The sequence below is a fragment of the Xenopus tropicalis genome, chromosome 1, assembly GCF_000004195.4.
Source record: "Xenopus tropicalis strain Nigerian chromosome 1, UCB_Xtro_10.0, whole genome shotgun sequence".
NCBI lineage: Eukaryota > Metazoa > Chordata > Amphibia > Anura > Pipidae > Xenopus > Xenopus tropicalis.
In genome coordinates, this window is record NC_030677.2 from 10,625,530 (window position 1) to 10,648,499 (window position 22,970).

The following is a 22,970-nucleotide window of genomic DNA, read 5'->3' on the forward strand; positions in this document are numbered from 1 at the left end:
TGCAACCAATCGGGGCCCGTAATTCTTTTAAGGAAGCCGGAGTCGGCGGGCCAGATTAAAAAGGCCATGGGACCGGATGTGGCCCGTGGGCCATAGTTTGCCCACCCCTGCGCTATGCCATGTACTTCCATTACAATAATAGGGCTGCCCGGATGTAAGAATGGAGCATTGATTGGGTTAGGGAGGATTAGGAAGCAAAGGGATAACTGGTAGAGTGAGGATGGAGGGGGAGGAGTCAGTGAGCAAGGAAGGAGCAGGAACGGAGCCAGAAGCCTCACTTTCTCTCCAGCAGTAGTGGGAGCAGAATCCCACCCAACCACCCAGGAGTCAAGAGATACAATCAGTAGTTCATGGTGGGTATATAGTCGCAGTTCAATTGGCGGGGGAATGCTTGCAGGAGTGGGGAATGGGGGCGGTATTCCCCCCCATTCTGTAGAGTTGGTTGTTATCTCTCTGGTTATGGTCCTGGGAGGTAAGGGTTTGAGTGAGGCTTACTCACTTCTACTGGATGGCTGGCATGGCGGAGGGCCGGTTCACTCGATGGAGTACTATGGGCAAAAATTCCAGTTGAGTAATTATTTTTGTAATACTTCTTACATTGTTGATTAACATTGTTAATAAAGCTGCAGCCTTTTCAATTCACCCAGGTGCCTCAGTGTTGTTATTTATAAATAAAAAGGAGGGTCTAATATATGGTAACGATGGAGGTAGCCTTGATGCTACCCAAGTCATAGGTTTTTTTGAGGGTGGATGCAAGAAATATAAAGAACAAGCACCTACTAAATTGATATTAGGGCCCATTGGGTTTGTGGTGGGTCTGGAGATGTAGATATTCCAACATGAGTGACACAAAGGGCAAAAGGCCTAGTTGAAATTTATTTAGCAAAGACTGCCACTTTGGAAGACATTGGGGTCTATAGACGTTTTTTCTTGGTGAAAACTGGTACAAAAAATGTCCCTACAAATGGAACTATAGCTTTTCCCAGTCACTGGGGCAGTAGTGTAAATGCCTATTCAACCATAGCAACCTACAATCAAGATTGAGCATTTTCTTGGTCCATAGTAGAGAACCCAAGCACGGTTCTATCATATAAATGGAATCCTCCGGTGTTACAACCAGAAACACTTCTCTCCGTAGTTGCCCATAAGAAGAAATAACCAACTCCTTGCATAATATAATGAAACAGATGGGAGAAAGCATGTTGATATTGCTGGCATATGCTTATACTTTCCTACAGAGCTCATTTATAAACACTATACTAATATGTACATGGGCAGTAACCCATAGCAACCAGTCAGTGAAGGCTGCTTGCAAGTCAGCTGTAGGTTGAACAATAAAAGCAAACATTTGATTGGTTGCCCATCTGTTACTGCCCAGGAGCAAACCTTCCCCCTGTTTATAAATCAGCCCCCTGGTCTGTTAAATAAACTGTTATTTATCTAATTTAATAATACAGGCACAGCTGCAAACACTTTTGCCTTTCCATTTGTATGTACAGATATGGGATCCATTATCTGGAAACCTGTTATCTAGAAAGTTACAACTCATGGGAAGGCCATCTCCAATAGCCCAATTTCAATCAAATAATTCTCATTTTTAAAAATGGTTTCCCTTTTCTCTGTAATAATAAAACAGTACCTGTACTTGATCCCAACTAAGATATAATTACCCCTTATTGGGGGCAGAACAGCCCTATTGGGTTTATTTCATGGTTAAATGATTCCCTTTTCTCTGTAATAATAAAACAGTACCTGTACTTGATCCCAACTAAGATATAATTACCCCTTATTGGGGGCAGAACAGCCCTATTGGGTTTATTTCATGGTTAAATGATTCCCTTTTCTCTGTAATAATAAAACAGTACCTGTACTTGATCCCAACTAAGATATTATTACCCCTTATTGGGGGCAGAACAGCCCTATTGGGGTAATTTCATGTAATTAGTCTTGCTTGTAGTAAAACAATACTGTGTTTATATAACGTTATATTGACTGCTGCTTACAATGGGGGGATCAGATAGGATCTGTGCCACTGTGACAGAATGCTCTGTTATACAGATAGCTAGAATCTCAGCCATAAAGCAGGGCAGGACTGCTGCTTACAATGGGGGGGGGATCAGATAGGATCTGTGCCACTGTGACAGAATGCTCTGTTATACAGATAGCTAGAATCTCAGCCATAAAGCAGGGCAGGACTGCTGCTTACAATGGGGGGGGATCAGATAGGATCGGTGCCACTGTGACAGAATGCTCTGTTATACAGATAGCTAGAATCTCAGCCATAAAGCAGGGCAGGACTGCTGCTTACAATGGGGGGATCAGATAGGATCTGTGCCACTGTGACAGAATGCTCTGTTATACAGATAGCTAGAATCTCAGCCATTAAGCAGGGCAGGACTGCTGCTTACAATGGGGGGGGGATCAGATAGGATCTGTGCCACTGTGACAGAATGCTCTGTTATACAGATAGCTAGAATCTCAGCCATAAAGCAGGGCAGGACTGCTGCTTACAATGGGGGGGGATCAGATAGGATCTGTGCCACTGTGACAGAATGCTCTGTTATACAGATAGCTACAATCCCAGCCATAAAGCAGGGCAGGACTGCTGCTTACAATGGGGGGATCAGATAGGATGCCACTGTGACAGAATGCTCTGTTATACAGATAGCTAGAATCTCAGCCATAAAGCAGGGCAGGACTGCTGCTTACAATGGGGGGGGATCAGATAGGATCTGTGCCACTGTGACAGAATGCTCTGTTATACAGATAGCTAGAATCTCAGCCATAAAGCAGGGCAGGACTGCTGCTTACAATGGGGGGATCAGATAGGATCTGTGCCACTGTGACAGAATGCTCTGTTATACAGATAGCTAGAATCTCAGCCATAAAGCAGGGCAGGACTGCTGCTTACAATGGGGGGATCAGATAGGATCTGTGCCACTGTGACAGAATGCTCTGTTATACAGATAGCTAGAATCTCAGCCATAAAGCAGGGCAGGACTGCTGCTTACAATGGGGGGATCAGATAGGATCTGTGCCACTGTGACAGAATGCTCTGTTATACAGATAGCTAGAATCTCAGCCATAAAGCAGGGCAGGACTGCTGCTTACAATGGGGGGATCAGATAGGATCTGTGCCACTGTGACAGAATGCTCTGTTATACAGATAGCTACAATCCCAGCCATAAAGCAGGGCAGGACTGCTGCTTACAATGGGGGGATCAGATAGGATCGGTGCCACTGTGACAGAATGCTCTGTTATACAGATAGCTAGAATCTCAGCCATAAAGCAGGGCAGGACTGCTGCTTACAATGGGGGGATCAGATAGGATCTGTGCCACTGTGACAGAATGCTCTGTTATACAGATAGCTAGAATCTCAGCCATAAAGCAGGGCAGGACTGCTGCTTACAATGGGGGGGGGATCAGATAGGATCTGTGCCACTGTGACAGAATGCTCTGTTATACAGATAGCTAGAATCTCAGCCATAAAGCAGGGCAGGACTGCTGCTTACAATGGGGGGATCAGATAGGATCTGTGCCACTGTGACAGAATGCTCTGTTATACAGATAGCTAGAATCTCAGCCATAAAGCAGGGCAGGACTGCTGCTTACAATGGGGGGATCAGATAGGATCTGTGCCACTGTGACAGAATGCTCTGTTATACAGATAGCTAGAATCTCAGCCATAAAGCAGGGCAGGACTGCTGCTTACAATGGGGGGGATCAGATAGGATCTGTGCCACTGTGACAGAATGCTCTGTTATACAGATAGCTAGAATCTCAGCCATAAAGCAGGGCAGGACTGCTGCTTACAATGGGGGGATCAGATAGGATCTGTGCCACTGTGACAGAATGCTCTGTTATACAGATAGCTAGAATCTCAGCCATAAAGCAGGGCAGGACTGCTGCTTACAATGATGATAGAGGGGATAGATGACAATTAATATGAACCTTTATGCCAAACATATGATATTTATAATTATTATCCTTTATGTATCACTGACATATTTCACAGCGCTTTAAAGAGATTGTTTGTCGGTGACATCAGCCCTTAGAAGGACTAACACACAGTAACACAAGCTGGGATCAGATTTTTACGAGAATCCAATTATCCTTAATTAGCGGAATGTGGGAGGAAACCAGCGTGCTCCCACGCAATCACAGGGAGAACATGGGAGGCTCATTTGCAAAGGGAAAGTGTTCGAAAAGATGCAGAATCGATAAACATACTTGTGACTATATATGCTTATTAATAGGGATATTATAAGTCACAGAGGAGTTCCTTATAATATATAGTGAATAAAGTGCCCCCTATTGTAACATATAGGGATATTATAAGCCCCCGAGGAGTTCCTTATAATATATAGTGAATAAAGTACCCCCTATTGTAACATATAGGGATACTATAAGCCCCCGAGGAGTTCCTTATAATATATAGTGAATAAAGTGCCCCCTATTGTAACATATAGGGATACTATAAGCCCCCGAGGAGTTCCTTATAATATATAGTGAATAAAGTGCCCCCTATTGTAACATATAGGGATGTTATAAGCCCCCGAGGAGTTCCTTATAATATATAGTGAATAAAGTGCCCCCTATTGTAACATATAGGGATATTATAAGCTCCCGAGGGGTTCCTTATAATATATAGTGAATAAAGTGCCCCCTATTGTAACATATAGGGATATTATAAGCCCCCGAAGAGTTCCTTATAATATATAGTGAATAAAGTGCCCCCTATTGTAACATATAGGGATATTATAAGCCCCCGAGGAGTTCCTTATAATATATAGTGAATAAAGTGCCCCCTATTGTAACATATAGGGATATTATAAGCCCCCGAGGAGTTCCTTATAATATATAGTGAATAAAGTGCCCCCTATTGTAACATATAGGGATATTATAAGCCCCCGAGGAGTTCCTTATAATATATAGTGAATAAAGTGCCCCCTATTGTAACATATAGGGATATTATAAGCCCCCGAGGAGTTCCTTATAATATATAGTGAATAAAGTGCCCCCTATTGTAACATATAGGGATATTATAAGTCACAGAGGAGTTCCTTATAATATATAGTGAATAAAGTACCCACTATTGTAACATATAGGGATATTATAAGTCCCCGAGGAGTTCCTTATAATATATAGTGAATAAAGTACCCCCTATTGTAACATATAGGGATATTATAAGCCCCGAGGAGTTCCTTATAATATATAGTGAATAAAGTGCCCCCTATTGTAACATATAGGGATATTATAAGTCACCGAGGAGTTCCTTATAATATATAGTGAATAAAGTACCCCCTATTGTAACATATAGGGATATTATAAGTCACCGAGGAGTTCCTTATAATATATGGTGAATAAAGTACCCCCTATTGTAACATATAGGGATATTATAAGCCCCCAAGGAGTTCCTTATAATATATAGTGAATAAAGTGCCCCCTATTGTAACATATAGGGATATTATAAACCCCGAGGAGTTCCTTATAATATATAGTGAATAAAGTGCCCCCTATTGTAACATATAGGGATATTATAAGTCACCGAGGAATTCCATGACCAAATAATTTAAACAGGTCACGGAACTCCGAGGGGACTTCTTATATCCTCCTATTTTACAATAGGGGGTACTTTATTATAATATACAAGTTCCAGTGAGTCATATGACAGAAATGACATCACTAAGCTCCGATTATAACCGATGACATCAGTAAGCAGCGTTTCTAAGGATATAATTTACAATTTGGTCCCATAGGGGAAATGACCCAACTGTATATCATGTGATAATAAAATATACAGAGGATTTTGACAAAGGAATTCCATAGCAATGCCGCAGCCAAGATATATAAACAAACTAAAGATACAAGGACTTTGCTTCTTTAAACCGATAAGCCATTATTTTGGATCAGCCAATAGCTGTTTAATAAAGGGATATAAATGCCTTTGTGTCTCCAAACCAGTTACTGTAGAAAAAGCTCTCTGGCTCCAATCAATAATAACAGTGGGAAAATAATTAGACAAACCCCTAATAAAACAAGTTTAGTGCATTTTCCCTCAGAAAGTAAATTAACTTTAAAGTCAGCCGGGGGTTCTTTATCTGGCTAACCCCCAACCTTCCGCTGTCAGCAGTAAGGCTTATTCTCACCTGATCAGCGACAGCCCGAGCCAACTTGTCCATCCGGGAGCCGGCCTCGGCAATCTTCTTAGCCGCATTAATCACATCAGATGTGTTCTTTAGTGGGCCTTTCCCTCTAGAAAAAATTAAGTAAAAACAAATGCGATTACTGAAATAACCACAGGGACCGGACTAACGCAAACCATCGATTTCCATGTCTTTGGGGGGGGTTTGCCATTGCTTAAATGATTTCTAGTTTGTAGGATTGTTTCGTCTTAAAGGAGAACTAATGCTCAACCAAGAAACACAAAATTTTAGGGTAATTGCTTGTTCTACCCCCAATAAGGGGTAATTATATCCTAGTTGGGATCAAGTACAGGTACTGTTTTATTATTACAGAGAAAAGGGAATCATTTAACCATGAAATAAACCCAATAGGGCTGTTCTGCCCCCAATAAGGGGTAATTATATCTTAGTTGGGATCAAGTACAGGTACTGTTTTATTATTACAGAGAAAAGGGAATCATTTAACCATTAAATAAACCCAATAGGGCTGTTCTGCCCCAATAAGGGGTAATTATATCTTAGTTGGGATCAAGTACAGGTACTGTTTTATTATTACAGAGAAAAGGGAATCATTTAACCATTAAATAAACCCAATAGGGCTGTTCTGCCCCAATAAGGGGTAATTATATCTTAGTTGGGATCAAGTACAGGTACTGTTTTATTATTACAGAGAAAAGGGAATCATTTAACCATGAAATAAACCCAATAGGGCTGCTCTGCCCCAATAAGGGGTAATTATATCTTAGTTGGGATCAAGTACAGGTACTGTTTTATTATTACAGAGAAAAGGGAATCATTTAACCATGAAATAAACCCAATAGGGCTGTTCTGCCCCAATAAGGGGTAATTATATCTTAGTTGGGATCAAGTACAGGTACTGTTTTATTATTACAGAGAAAAGGGAATCATTTAACCATGAAATAAACCCAATAGGGCTGTTCTGCCCCCAATAAGGGGTTATTATATCTTAGTTGGGATCCAGTACAGGTACTGTTTTATTATTACAGAGAAAAGGGAATCATTTAACCATGAAATAAACCCAATAGGGCTGTTCTGCCCCAATAAGGGGTAATTATATCTTAGTTGGGATCCAGTACAGGTACTGTTTTATTATTACAGAGAAAAGGGAATCATTTAAAAAAAAATGAATTACTTGATTACAATAGAGTCTATGGGAGATGGCCTTGTCCTAATTTGAAGCTTCCTAAATAACGGGTTTTAATTTATCCCATACCTGTATTTATTTTTTTTATAGTTTTTGAATTATTTGCCTTCCTCTTCTGCCTTTTTCCAGCTTTCAAATGGGGGTCACTGACCCCGGCAGCCAAAACCTATTGCTCTGTGAGGCTCCAGTTTTATTATTGTTACTTTTTATTACTTATCCTTCTATGCAGCCCCTCTCCTATTCATATTCCCATCTCTCGTTTACACCACTGCCTGGTTGCTATGGTTAAACAAGACCCTATCAACCAGACGAGCTGAAACCAAAAAGCTAAATAACCGAAACACCATAATCAGTGAAAACCAATTGAAAATCGTCTGAAAATATCAATATCTTCATCATAGTAACAGTTAATTTAAAGGTAAACTAACCCTATAAAAGAAATGTTGTTGTTGTGTTTTCACCATACAAATGTCTTGCCAGTAATTAAGACTAATCACTTCTTAAAGCCCATAAATTGGTCCAAACTTTGTATTTTGATTCTCCTAGAGTTGCTGGTTGACCTAATACAACCCCACTGGTTGATAAAAATCGAGGCTTTTATCATATACTGTAGCTTAAACACCTTCACGTCACAGGGAAAATGATGGGTTCTGTAGCCCCATGTTGTGCCTAACGCACCTATGTGTATGTATCTATAACTCCATCAAACCTATACCATCTGACAAGGCGTATAACGGATATACTTACTTATCTTCTGCGCCCAACAAACCAATTACGTAGCACGCAACTGGAAAATGCATTGTGACTTCAAAGCCATGGCAATGTATGTGTATATACTGATAATATAGGATGACAAGGTTATATATCCCCATGGAAAGGCAGTGGACAATCATTTTTGATTTTCTGGAACATGGTTACATTTGTCTAGAAGATACTGCAAATTGCTATCTACGGGTAATGTTTGGAGGACAAAGGCGATAAATACAATGTTCCGGGCGCAGGAACATGACTAAAAGATTTATTTTCAGGTTCCAGCAGGTCTGACACGTAAGTAACAACCGTATAGAATATGCATTTTCCACTAAATGTAGTTAATAAAAAAATAGATTCCTTATTAAGAAGATATGAGATAAAGGGGGTCCATTTACTAATAGCGATGTGTGGGTTGACTTGACCCTAAGGGGGAGATTTACTAATCCACGAACAGTCCGAAGGCGTTTTTTCGTAATGATCAGTATTTTTGCGACTTTTTCATCGCCGTCGTGACTTTTACGCATGTCCCATGATTTTTACGTCGCCGTCATGATTTTTTCGTACATTTTCCGCAACTTTTTCGTCACCGTCGCAAAAAAATCGGATCGGTTTTTCCGGCGTTTGCTATCGCTCAATACGAAAAAATCGTGACAGTGACGAAAAAGTTGTGCAAAATACGATAAAAAAGGGGGAGATTTACTAATCCACGAACAGTCCAAAGGCGCCCGAATGCGTTTTTTCATAATGATCGGTATTTTTGCGACTTTTTTGTCGCCGTCGTGACTTTTACGCATGTCCCATGATTTTTACGTCGCCGTCATGACTTTTTCGTATATTTTCCGCGACTTTTTCGTCACCATCGCGAAAAAATCGGATTTGTTTTTCTGGCGTTTGCTATCGCTCAATACGAAAAAGTCACGACGGCAACGAAACATCGCGACAAATATGAAAGATCGCGACGGCGACAAAAAAAGTCACAAAATTTTCGTTTCCAATAAGGTTTTTTTCCCTTTCGGGATTCGGATTCGTGGATTAGTAAATCTGCCCCTAAGGGTCAAGACACACGGAGCTACTAGTAGCAGCTACTTGTATTGGCTACAAAAACAGACAATGCTGATCATTTACTGATAATTGTCTCTACGTGTGTTTTAGCAGAGGCAATTCTCAGTATTGTCTATGGCAGGGGATTTTCTGGAGTTTAGTAGCCATGAAAAAGTTGCTGCTACTAGTATTGATGAGCGAATCTGTCCCGTTTCGCTTCGCCATAAAATTCGCGAATCAGCAAGAAAATTCGCAAAATGGCAAAAAATTTATGACACACATTTGTCGCGTGATTTTTTTTGTAGCCCACACCTTTTTTTATGTAACCACACCCTTTTTTGATGCGCCCGTGTCCATTTTGCCGCATAACAAATTTTTTTGAAGTGCGCCGAAATTTTTTGTGGCAAATTTTTAGAGGTTTCGCAAAACAATTTGCCAATGGGGAAATTTGCTGTGAATCCATGCCTGGTGAAAAAATCCGCTCATCGCTAGCTACTAGTAGCTCAGTGTGTCTTCTCCCTAAAGGTGGCCATACACATACCATTGGTGGCAGGAAAGATTGTTTGTTCCCCCCATTGATGTTCAGGGCTCAATCATCGAATATGGAGGTAGAAACAATAAAGGCAGATTTTGTTTGATCATGTGCCTTTAATGGTGCCCAATAAAAATCTTTTGTCCCACCGCGATTGACGAGACGACCAATATCTGATGCTCTTGCAATATTGGTCATCTTGTCGATCCACCATGAATATGAATATTATTGGTACCTGTATGGCCACCTTAACCCTCCTGTTCCCAACCCAACCTGATTTTTCCCCTCTATTTATAGACCCGCCCCTTTTATGACTTCATCAGCAGGGCAGGGGCGGGTCTATAAATCTGGAAGCTGGCAGTGTAAGGTCGTGGGTGGGGAGAGCAGGCAGAAGAGCTCAACCCAAACCCGGCTCCAACTCACAAATGATATGCTGAGGTTGACCCGAATGCGCCTGAACCGTGGGTAAACCCGTGGGTCCCACAGGTATTGGGCCAGCCCAAACATCACTTACTAATTGTCGGATTTTCCTATTCAGATTTTTAACGCTAAAAGCTTGATAATTCGCTAGCTAAAACTCTCTGAGATTATGAAGCAGTCAGTGGCCTTTCCTGAAAGATCCTTCTTTTGCCTCAAAACTTTAGAGGCTTTGGATTTTTGACGCGGGTTTTTGTTCGACAATTCAAAAAATTCAAGTTTTCGGGATGACAATTCGAAACAGCCGCAGTTTCTGCTACTTTTTCCCACGTTGACTTTTTCAGTTGAGATTTTTAAGTAAATGTCAGACATTTCTGGAAATTAGGGATGCACAGAATCCCGGATTTGGGCCAAATCCAGCCTTTTTTTGGTTTTCAGACGAATCCACGGTTCCGGCCGAACCGAATCCAAATCCTAATTAGCATTCGGAAGGGTTAAATGATGGGGGGGAAAAAACATTTTGCAATTTTTAATAGTGATGAGCGAATCTGTTCCGTTTCGCTTCGCCGAAAAATTTGCGAATCTTTCAAAAGATCCGTGAAACGGGGAAAAATCCGCGAAACGCCGAAAATGTTGTACAGCAAAAAAAATTGTCGCCCGGCTATTATTTTGTCGCCTGCGGCTATTATTTTGTCGCGCGGCTATTATTTTGACGCCGCCGACAATTTTTGGACGTGCGGCGAATTTTTTCATCCGTTTCGCAAAACAATCTGCCAATGGCGAAACGTGGAAATTCGCCGCAAATCCATGCCTGGCGAAACATTTTGCCCATCACTAATTTTTAACCCTTCCTGATCCTAATTAGCATGTACTAATTAGGATTCGGTTCAGGATTCGGCAGAATCCATCAGGGTGGGTTTGGCTGAACCCAAAAAAGTGGGTTCGGTGCATCCCTAGTGGAAATGAGTTTAGTCCATTTTTTTTTAATGAGAAATGTTAGCGTTTTAGTGAATCTTCTCTAAAGAGTTGCCCAGAGAATATACTGCTCGAGACTCCGGATATTTTGACGTTTCTATTGGCTGGGATAAGAGAATTGGGTAATTTTTGCTCAGTAAGGATGAGCCTTAGGGGCAATGTCACCTTCGATGCTCTCCCGGGGCAGCTTCAGATATAGTCGCGCTTGTGGTTCCATGAACTATTTATCTTCTGTATTTTGTGACTTACACAACAGCTGGGTGTCTCATTGGATGACAAATGGTTTGAGCCGGAGCCCGCTGATTAACATAGGCAAATGCTGTACGGCTTCTTTTACAAAGTTTGCTTAATAAATGAATGACTATTATTCCATACACCTAGGTTATATAATCACTGGCTGAAACACTAATTAATTATTACACCTTTATATACCACTTAGACTACAGTAACCTTCGCTTAAATGGTCTTCCCATTCACTGACATTCCAATCGCCAGTTAGATGTCGCTAAAACTATACCCCCAAACAATGTAGGTCTCTATAAAAATATATTGCATAAACAGCTCATATGTAAAACCCTTCTTCATCTAAATAAACCATTTTCATATAAATATACTTGTTTAGCAGTATGTGCCATTGGGTAATCCTAAATAGGAAACTGCCATTTTAGGTACTAAGGGCCGCCCCCTGGGATCATAGGAGTCACAGTGCACACAAACAAGCCAAGGCACACATACATGCTAGGCCCCATCAGCCAATGAATGGGCAGAGTTCTGCCTTTTGCTCCCACACTACTTCCTGTTACAGTTAGAGCTGCATCACTTCCTGTCAGCTGATCTCTGAGGGAGCACACAGCCCATCACTAAATGGCGGCTCAAGGGAAAGGATGTAAAAGGGCAATATTTACTGATATATATATTCCAGTTTGGGGAGATTCTTTAATAGGTCCCTTAACATAATATAAACTGTCTGTTGGTTACGTATTCATTCTGGGGGTGTAGTTTTCCCATTTGTGTAAGTTATGTGCAATAGTCATTATAGCTCTCAAAGGTGTATAGTTTTGATGTGCATCAGTCTTTGTTGCACCACTGGAATTTCCATGTAACGTACCTGGTAAAATCTGTCATTTCCATCATGATCATACACATCTGTTTGGCCAAGACAATGATGTCATTTCCGCTGTCATCCCATTTGGCCACTTCAGCATCCAGTTTGCTCTTCTCTTGATGGAAGATCTCCACTTGCTCTGCGATTTTTGCTTTCTCTTCTTGTGGAAGTTGAGCCATGATCGCCTGATTGGGTAAAGAAAGTGTTGACTATATGAAAGTCTGCATGGGATGCTTATTTAAACATGACAATGATGTTGGGCATTATAGGGAACATACTGTAGACATTATGGGTCAACCTGGCAAAGCCAAACCAAACACTGAAGTACATTTGCCTGTTATATCTAGTATAAATAAATCTAAAGCAACTGGACTTGTTCAGTAATCATTGAAGACATTTCACTACTCATCCAAGCAGCTTCTTCAGTCAAACTGATTGGTATGGGAAGTCCTTGGCATATTTACTCTTCCACTAATCCAATCACAATGGCACTTTGTAACTCTTCCACTAATCCAATCACAATGGTGCTTTGTAACTCTTCAGAGAGGTGACATCTGAAACTCACAGAGGTGGGAATGCTGTGGAGTTACTGTGATAGGATTACCAAAGTATCATGCAACTCATCGAAACAGGTGTTACTTGTTAGAGTTGCATGAATGGATGGAGGGGTCAGATTGCTAAGGGTTTAGGGCTTGAAGACAAAGGTGATTTTAAGCATCTTTGAAGGTCTGGCGGTTCTGGGAGTGTCTAATACAGGGGTCCCCAACCTTTCTTACCCACATTAAAATGTAAAAAGAGTTGGAGAGCAACAGAGGCATGTAAAATGTACCTGAGGGCACCTAATAAGGGATGTTTTTGGTTATTTGGTAGCCCCAATGTAGACTGGCAGCCTACAGAAGGTTCTTTTTGAAGTACACCTAGAGTTGCACCCCGTGATGTCACGGGGTGGCTTGGCAATATATACCCAAAGTTTTCTTTGGGTTCTTTACACCTCAGGTATTGTCTACCAGCGTTTCAGGCTGTTTCAAGGTGCTCCAAGGGGTTATAACCATAATTACACCCTAAGAGGCTGTTATCACAGAATCTGCTGTCTACACCCTGTTTATGCGATTTCTTTTTCCAACTTCACTAAGGGGTCTTTTTCCCACATTCAAATGTAAAGAGGTTGCCACCTCTGCCGGCATTCTTAGGTAGGCAGGAGTGATGTCACAGCTGGCGGGGAAGAAGTGGGGCCATGATGTCATGGGGCGGGGGGAGAGGTGGGGTGTGATGTCATGGGGTGGGGGAGAGGTGGGGCCATGATGTCATGGGGCGGGGGAGAGGTGGGGCTGTGATGTCATGGGGCAGGGGAGAGGTGGGGCTGTGATGTCATGGGGCGGGGAGAGGTGGGACTGTGATGTCACGGGGTGGGGCTATGGCGTGGCAATCGCCAGTTGCCCGATCGCCATGTCAATGAGTCCTGCTTGGTTTTCCTAATTTGGGAAACCGGGCAGGAGGTTTTGACCTGGACAGCCCTTCCGAAAACCGGATCAAAACCGGACAGGTGGCAACCCTAAGTACACCTGGTTTTTATGCAACCAAATTCAAAAATTAGCACCTTCTTTAAGGCCACTGGGAGCAACATCCAAGGGGGTGGTGAGCAACCTGTTGGGGATCACTGGTCTAATAGGACAGGGAAGGGGGTTCTAGAGTATGAGTGCAGCATGTGAAAAACCTCAGATGTTGGAATGTAAAGAATCAATGAGTTAAAAGTAGAGAAGCCCCACGTGCAGAAGCCAATAACCTTTCTATCAGTCCTCTGTACTGTAAGGCTGAACTTGATGATAAGGCAGAATTGTTGGTGAAGCTTCCCAAAGGTAAATACTGGGATGTAAATATATGGTTAAACCTTTTACAAAGTGAAGCCTAGATGAATATTGCATTAAACATAAGGCGCGGAAGGAAAGAAGACATTGGGAATAATGATCCCGCAAACAGCATTTCTAAAATGCTCAGAAAATAGGACAAGCTTTTCAAACAATTCTAGATTTTTTTTAAAAAAAAAACAAGGCAACTGCATAATTAACTCATCTCAAACACACTGATACAATATATAGAAATAAATTGCTCTAATGAACCTTTTTGCTGTCAAGAGTCTCCAGAAGACGCGGAACGTTCCACTGACAGCAAACAAAAATCGGGAACAGTGGAGTGTGAAAACTAATATCCAGTATTTTAAATATTAAAAGAAATGGCGAGTGTAGAACGGCGCCTGTACATAGGGGTAGGACACGGCTACGCGCCGGCATTTCCTGCTGTGAAAGTGTATTAAAAAGGCAAATAAATAAAACATAGTTTGTGGGAACAAATAAAAGTTTTGAATTGCAAAGTTCGGAATTCTATTAATACACTTGGAGCAAAATGCCATTAGGCTGTAGCACTGCTCACTGTGCCGTGTAAGTCCAAACGGTGTTGTACTCAGGAGAACATAGAAGGTTTAAAATATTATTATTCGCTTTGACTTGGGTTTACATAATATGGGTGCATGTAGAAAGAACTGGAACTGGCACGCTGGTACTTTATATTCAGCACCTTAGATTCTATGGTACAAAAAGGGTTGAACATTTCCTAGCAAAAAGGTTTCAGAAGACTGATGTTGACTGCTTGAATAAAGTAATCAAAGGTCCAAGGCAATCTGGGGGTGTGGGATCTGCTATCAATTGTCTACACCCTGTTCAAAAAGGGATGAACATTATCTAGCAAAAAGGTTTTAGAAGGCTGATGTTGACTGTTTGGGTAAGGTAATCAAAGGTCCAAGGCAATCTGGGGGTGTGGGATCTGCTATCAATTGTCTACACCCTGTTAAAAAAGGGTTAAACATTATCTGGCAAAAAGGTTTCAGAAGGCTGAATGTTGACTGTTTGGATAAAGTAATCAAGGGCCCAAGGCAATCTGGGGGTGTGGGATCTACTATCAATTATCTACACTCTTTTCAAAAAGGGTTGAACATTATCTGGCAAAAAGGTTTCAGAAGGCTGATGTTGACTGTTTGGATAAAGTAATCAAGGGCCCAAGGCAATCTGGGGGTGTGGGATCTACTATCAATTATCTACACTCTGTTCAAAAAGGGTTGAACATTATCTGGCAAAAAGGTTTCAGAAGGCTGATGTTGACTGTTTGGGTAAAGCAATCAAAGGTCCAAGGCAATCTGGGGGTGTGGGATCTGCTATCAATTGTCTACACCCTGTTCAAAAAGGGTTGAACATTATCTAGCAAAAAGGTTTCAGAAGACTGATGTTGACTGTTTGGGTAAGGTAATCAAAGGTCCAACGCAATCTGGGGGTGTGGGATCTGCTATCAATTGTCTACACCCTGTTCAAAAAGGGTTGAACAATATCTAGCAAAAAGGTTTCAGAAGGCTGATGTTGACTGTTTGGGTAAAGTAATCAAGGGCCCAAGGCAATCTGGGGGTGTGGGATCTACTATCAATTATCTACACTCTGTTCAAAAAGGGTTGAACATTATCTGGCAAAAAGGTTTCAGAAGGCTGATGTTGACTGTTTGGGTAAGGTAATCAAAGGTCCAAGGCAATCTGGGGGTGTGGGATCTGCTATCAATTGTCTACACCCTGTTCATGCCATTCCTTTCTCCAACTTCACTAAGGGGTTTTCTTCCCTAAGGGCACCAAGCTTCTTATGGCTCCCCATAACATCCACCCCTTCCTTAAGTAGAGTCCAAAGAACAAGAACCATGTGTTTCCTTCATTATATATCCCATTATATATATTATAGGTCTTTCATAGTTAGTTCCTGGAGAATAAGGCCTTGTTACAAAGGTGATTTAAAAAAAAAAAAAAAAAAATTAGGCCAACGGGCCCATTCATTAAAGTACGATTTTTTTTTCCAGAAAAAAATAATATTTTTTCTAATGTTTAGAACTTTTTGTACTGACCATGATAATATTGTAAAAATAGTACGACTTTATCGTGATAACCATGAAAATTCGTACTTTTTGTTATTCATTTAAGCTTTGGTATCGTTGCTATCTTTTGGCCAGGTTGGATCCTATGGAAGCCAGAAAGGTTCTTGCGCCGCTTACGATTGTTGGGTTACAAAAATTTTGTGACTTTAAGATAACAACCACAATTTTTCGTACGTCCAAGAAATGAATTTTCATGACATTTCCGAACATCAGAAATTATGGTTACTATGATTTTTCTCCAATCGTGTTTTTAACTAACGAAAATTTGTGCTTTAATGAATGGGCCCCCAAGTGTACTAAACAAGGGGGAGATCTAAAGTGCTAATAATGGCACCTTGCTCTGCTGGGTACCCATTATGGTGCAAATCTTTGCGCTCCTAGACGGGAATGTAGCGCGTAAGTGAGTCTGGCTGCATTGCATTCAGAGGGGCAGGTGGTGGGTGGCAAAGGGCATCTGGCAGAAATCCCCTTAGTCCTTCTGTCCTAATCTAGTGTTAAAGGATTCAGATGCTTTCATTAAATGTGCCAATAGAGCATATATACAGCTGGGGCAGATTTAGGAACTCATTTTTACCAACACACATTAGAACTGCTTTCAGCTAACCTATTGTTTCTCCTACTCCCATGTAACTGGAGGAGTCCCAAGCCGGACTTGGATTTCTTACTATTGAGTGCTATTCTGATACCTACTGGGAGCTGCTATCTTGCTCCCTTCCCATTGTTCTGCTGATCGGCTGCTGGGGGTGAGGGGGGGGATATCACTCCAACTTGCAGCGCAGCAGTAAAGTGTGCCTGAGTCTGAGCTTTCAGCCAGCGCTACACATTAGAACTGCTTTCAGCTAACCTATTGTTTCTCCTACTCCCATGTAACTGGAGGAGTCCCAAGCCGGACTTGGATTTCTTACTATTGAGTGCTATTCTGATACCTACTGGGAGCTGCTATCTTGCTCCCTTCCCATTGTTCTGCTGATCGGCTGCTGGGGGTGGGGGGGGGGGGGATATCACTCCAACTTGCAGCGCAGCAGTAAAGTGTGCCTGAGTCTGAGCTTTCAGAAGGAACCTTAATAGACACGGGACCATCCGTCGCAACATTCAAATTGAATGCGCAGCTGATACTCTGCAATGACATTTCATTAAACATATTAGATTGTCTGTGTAAAACCACATTATCATACGCTTCTGAGATCCAGATGGTAAATTTCGGCAATGACAAGAATATTTCCGTCCGCGCTGCCCTACACCCCGCGCCGGGCATGTAATGGCGCGTGACCTATATTTAAATGTCATTACATTTTTCTGTTGTTTATGTCACTTTCAATCAACCAACATTTATTTTCTACACATTATAAAAAAAAAATGCTCTCGGCTTTCAAAAAAAAAAAAAAGAAAAAAGAAAATCCTAATTGACCTTTTTTAAAAAAAAAACTGGAATTAAAAAAAGGTTATCTCTAAACAGGAGATCAGAGAAAGGAAAAAAAAATATGCAAGTTAATCAAATTAAAATTCAATGCATGCGTTTTAATTAGAGCTTATCAAAGGAGCCCAGTCGTTTCCAATTGAAACACACTGAAGTATTTCTACAGGAATTATATATCTCAACTCAAGCCACCTAAACTATTTTGATGGAGGAAAAAAAAAAAGAAAAAAAAAAAAAAAGCAGAATTAGTGAAAATTAATTAGCTGTGATTCAAAGGAATAAGGGCTTCCAAAGCGGAATTATTAAGGCTTTTTAGGTATGTGGAGAGTCTCAGTTATGGTACAGGATTCCAAAGGGATTTTTTTTAAATGTATTTCTTTGTAGTACAGGTATGGGACCCGTAATCTGGTAACCCGTTATCCAGAAAGTTCTGAATTACGGAAAGGTTGTCTCATATAGACTCCATTTTAGGGAAATAATTCACATTTTTTTAAACAAAAATATTTCCTTTTTCTCAGTAATAATAAAACAGTACCTGTACTTGATCCCAACTAAGATATAATTACCCCTTATTGGGGGCAGAACAGCCCTATTGGGTTTATTTCATGGTTAAATGATTCCCTTTTCTCTGTAATAATAAAACAGTACCTGTACTTGATCCCAACTAAGATATAATTACCCCTTATTGGGGCAGAACAGCCCTATTGGGTTTATTTCATGGTTAAATGATTCCCTTTTCTCTGTAATAATAAAACAGTACCTGTACTTGATCCCAACTAAGATATAATTACCCCTTATTGGGGGCAGAACAGCCCTATTGGGGTTATTTAATGGTTAAATGATTCCCTTTTCTCTGTAATAATAAAACAGTACCTGTACTTGATCCCAACTAAGATATAATTACCCCTTATTGGGGGCAGAACAGCCCTATTGGGTTTATTTAATGGTTAAATGATTCCCTTTTCTCTGTAATAATAAAACAGTACCTGTACTTGATCCCAACTAAGATATAATTACCCCTTATTGGGGCAGAACAGCCCTATTGGGTTTATTTCATGGTTAAATGATTCCCTTTTCTCTGTAATAATAAAACAGTACCTGTACTTGATCCCAACTAAGATATAATTACCCCTTATTGGGGCAGAACAGCCCTATTGGGTTTATTTAATGGTTAAATGATTCCCTTTTCTCTGTAATAATAAAACAGTACCTGTACTTGATCCCAACTAAGATATAATTACCCCTTATTGGGGGCAGAACAGCCCTATTGGGTTTATTTCATGGTTAAATGATTCCCTTTTCTCTGTAATAATAAAACAGTACCTGTACTTGATCCCAACTAAGATATAATTACCCCTTATTGGGGCAGAACAGCCCTATTGGGTTTATTTAATGGTTAAATGATTCCCTTTTCTCTGTAATAATAAAACAGTACCTGTACTTGATCCCAACTAAGATATAATTACCCCTTATTGGGGGCAGAACAGCCCTATTGGGTTTATTTCATGGTTAAATGATTCCCTTTTCTCTGTAATAATAAAACAGTACCTGTACTTGATCCCAACTAAGATATAATTACCCCTTATTGGGGGCAGAACAATCCTATTGGGTTTATGTAATTTTTCAAATTATGGAAAAATCCCTTATCCGGAAAATCCCAGGTCCCGAGCATTCTGGATAACAGGACCCATACCTGTACTGCATGTTTGATAATGCTAATTAGGCCTAGGCTCTCTCACCCAATGCCACTTCTACCGAACTGGTGATGCCCAATACACCACTAGATTGAAAATCACTAACCCAGATACCCTCAGGAGGGTTGAGCCATTTAAGCTGGAAAAAAGGAGAAAAGGCACAGGTTACACAACAGACAGCAGATGAGCTCTGTAGAAAACAATGGTGTGTTATCTGGTGTGTTTTCTCCTTTTTTCAGTTTGAAGTTGCAGTTAAAGTAGAAGCCACATGAAACAAACTGTTGTGGGAGCAGAGAAAGTCACAGTCTCCGTACAAAGAAAAAGAAGACTGAATCAACAAAGGGTTACCCACAAGGTTGGACTGGGTGGGCCCCGGCGGTGCAGTCCCGACCCTTGCCGGCGCTCCCCCTGCCCGACTGTTCCTCCCCTGACGCGTTAAACTTACTCGTGCTCAGGGGAGGACGTCAGGTGGGGGACCCTGCAGGGAGGTAGGGGGGCCCCTGCGGGGGGCGGGGTTAGGGAACGCGCCAGGCAAGAGCCCCTGTGGTCCCTGCACCCCCCAGTCCAACCCTGGTTACCCAGAGCATTGGCTTCTATGAACTTATGAACAAGAAATGTTAATAATATGGCTACGAGCCAGTACTGAACTCTGTTTGAATGTTTAGAGGTTTATGCAAAGATCTCCCCAGCGAGACCGCGGCCCAACTACCTGAATTCGCTACAGCGGCCATTAAATTCCCTTCAAAGTGAACATTTTATCCTCCCTTTCAACACACAGTTAGACCACATAACGGCCTCCCGAGTATCAATCAATCTCCCCTGTAGATTCACTCTGGGCAGAGTCCCAGGGGCAATTAAAAACCCACAATGTAAAATAATCAACATTTTTATTTGCTCTTTTTATCCGTCTCGTGACACATGTGATGGTTAGAAACCAATTATATCACACCGGCCCTCCCCAGGGGGAATTGGCGTCGGAATCACATGACGTCTGTCAGGGAAAAAAACTTTACAGTAAATTTTGCCTTGGTAATTAGTCGTTACGCACGTGTTAGATGTTCTTATATGCTCTTTCAACCGAAACAGAAACATTTCCAATGATTCTATATCAGGAACACAATGTCAAGGGAATTTAGATATCGTAAACGTAATGACGATGTATTTGGTTTTATATGTATTTAATGCCCACTCTTTTTATAGAATTTCTTATTTTTTATTATTATTATTATTATTATTATTATTTCACATACTGGGTTAAAACAGCTAAAGAGTTTATTCCAATGAATTTTCTTAGATAGATACAATGGACTTTGTAGTTTCAAGGTAGTTGTAAATGTTTGTATGGACTGTTACTTAAAGTGACAGGGGCAGATTTATTGATGTACTGACTGACTGGGGAAAAGTGTTGAGCGGATTTTTTCGCCAGGCATGGATTCTCAGCGAATTATTTTGCGAAACTTCCATGAGAATTCGGTGCAAAAAGATTTGTCCCACGTAAAAGAAATCGTGGCCACGTCAAAGTGGGCTTGGTCGTGTCAAAATTGGGCACTTCAAAAAAAAATGCAGTGACAAAAAACAGGGGAGACAAAAAAATTGCGCAACAAATGCGTTTCGCTAATTTTTTGCATTTTGGCAAATTTCGCAAATTGTTTTGCAAAACTGCCGTGAGAATTTGGTGCAAAAAAATTTGCCCCACGTAAAAAAAATCACGACTGCATCAAATAAGGCTTGGTCGCGTCAAAATTGGGCTTGGTTGCGTCAAAAATGAACGCGTCAAAAAAAGAACAAATGCGTTTCGCAATTTTTTGCCGTTTCTCAAATTTCGCAAATTGGCGAATTGTTTTGCGAAACTTCTGTGAGAATTCGGCGCAAAAAAATTTGTCCCACATAAAAAAATCACAGCCACATCAAATTGGGCTTTGTTGCGTCAAAAATGGTCACGTAAAAAAAAGACGCAGTGACACAAAAACAGGGGTGAAAAAAAAAATTGCGCAACAAATGCGTTTTGCAATTTTTTTGCCATTTCACAAATTTCACAAATTGGTGAATTGTTTTGCGAAACTTCCGTGAGAATTCGGCACAAAAAGATTCATCCCACATAAAAGAAATTGTGGCCACGTCAAAGTGGGCTTGGTCGTGTCAAAATTGGGCTTGGTCGAGTCAAAATTGGGCGCTTCAAAAAACGACACAGTGACAAAAAAACAGGGGTGACAAAAAAATTGCGCAACAAATGCATTTCGCTAATTTTTTGCATTTTATCAAATTTCGCAAATTGTTTTGCAAAACTTCTGTGAGAATTTGGTGCAAAAAAATTCGCCCCACGTAAAAAAACCCCGGCTACGTCAAATTGGGCTCTGTTGCGTCAAAAATGGTCGCGTCAAAAAAAGACGCAGTGACACAAAAACAGGGGTGACAAAAAAAAAATTTCGCAACAAATGCGTTTTGCAAATTTTTTTTGCCGTTTCACAAATTTTATAGCGAAGCGAAATGGGACAGATTCACTACTGGGGAAGCTAAATGTGCAAACTCATCTGTACAACTTATAAGACACATTAGGGGCCTTTACTTATGTTTGTATTTTATTTTCTGCAATTTGTGTTTTTTGCACAAAAACTCTTTTTTTTCATGTAAAAAAATTTGAAATTTTTTGCCATTCATTATGTGTCAAAAACACAAAAAATGCAAATGTAAAAATGACACCATCTAAAAGCTGTTGAGGTGATGTAGAAGTCAATGGGAGCAAATAGTATCAATCTGTATTTAATTTGGGGTTTTAGAGGTTTTCCGGTGTGTATTTTTCTATTTAAGGAAAGTCACGAAGCTTGAATGAATACGAAACTTTCATACTTGTTGCGACAAATACGATTTTGACGACACACAAATGGACGTAAATGTATGAAAAAATCGCACAAATTTACGAACATAGCTTAATAAATGCACAAAAGTTGTAAACTTTAGAAAAAAATAAGAATTTTTGGTATTTAGACATGTCGTACTTTAATGAATGTGCCCCTGAGTGTGCTCATAAATATTTGCAATTTGCAAATATACCATGTCTAAACAGCTTTAAGGACATTCGCACTGTCAAAAAAAATTTCCCAATTATGTTTGCACATTAAATGCCCCAGTCTTGTCCGGATTTATACATATAAACACGGGCAGGGCAAGTAATTCTGCCCTGCGCAAATTTTATAATTGACCCACTGTATGTATTATTTATGTTTTTTGTGAGTATGAATTAACTGTTTTATATACAGGTATAGGACCCATTATCCAGAATGCTCGGGACCAAGGGTATTCCGGATAAGGAGTCTTTCTGTAATTTAGATCCCCATACCTTAAGTCTATTAAAAAATCAGTAAAACATTAATTAAACCCAATAGGATTGTTTTGTATCCAATAAGGGGTAATTATATCTTAGTTGGGATCAAGTACAGGTACTGTTTTATTATTACAGAGAAAAGGGAATCATTTAACCATTAAATAAACCCAATAGGGCTGTTCTGCCCCAATAAGGGGTAATTATATCTTAGTTGGGATCAAGTACAGGTACTGTTTTATTATTACAGAGAAAAGGGAATCATTTAACCATTAAATAAACCCAATAGGGCTGTTCTGCCCCCAATAAGGGGTAATTATATCTTAGTTGGGATCAAGTACAGGTACTGTTTTATTATTACAGAGAAAAGGGAATCATTTAACCATTAAATAAACCCAATAGGGC

General features: G+C 40.6%; 1 protein-coding gene across 4 annotated transcripts in view; it reads right to left on the reverse strand.

Annotated features, from left to right (window-relative positions):
- The window catches only part of ctnna2 (catenin alpha 2), a 1,024,232-nt gene that overhangs the window by 103,669 nt on the left and 897,593 nt on the right, over nucleotides 1-22,970 (reverse strand). For all 4 annotated transcript variants that reach the window (XM_031895802.1, NM_001097305.1, XM_031895831.1 and 1 more), the window contains 2 exon segments: nucleotides 12,179-12,360; nucleotides 6,152-6,257 (listed from right to left, as the gene is read on the reverse strand). In XM_031895802.1, the coding sequence (XP_031751662.1) occupies nucleotides 6,152-6,257; nucleotides 12,179-12,360 (288 nt within the window).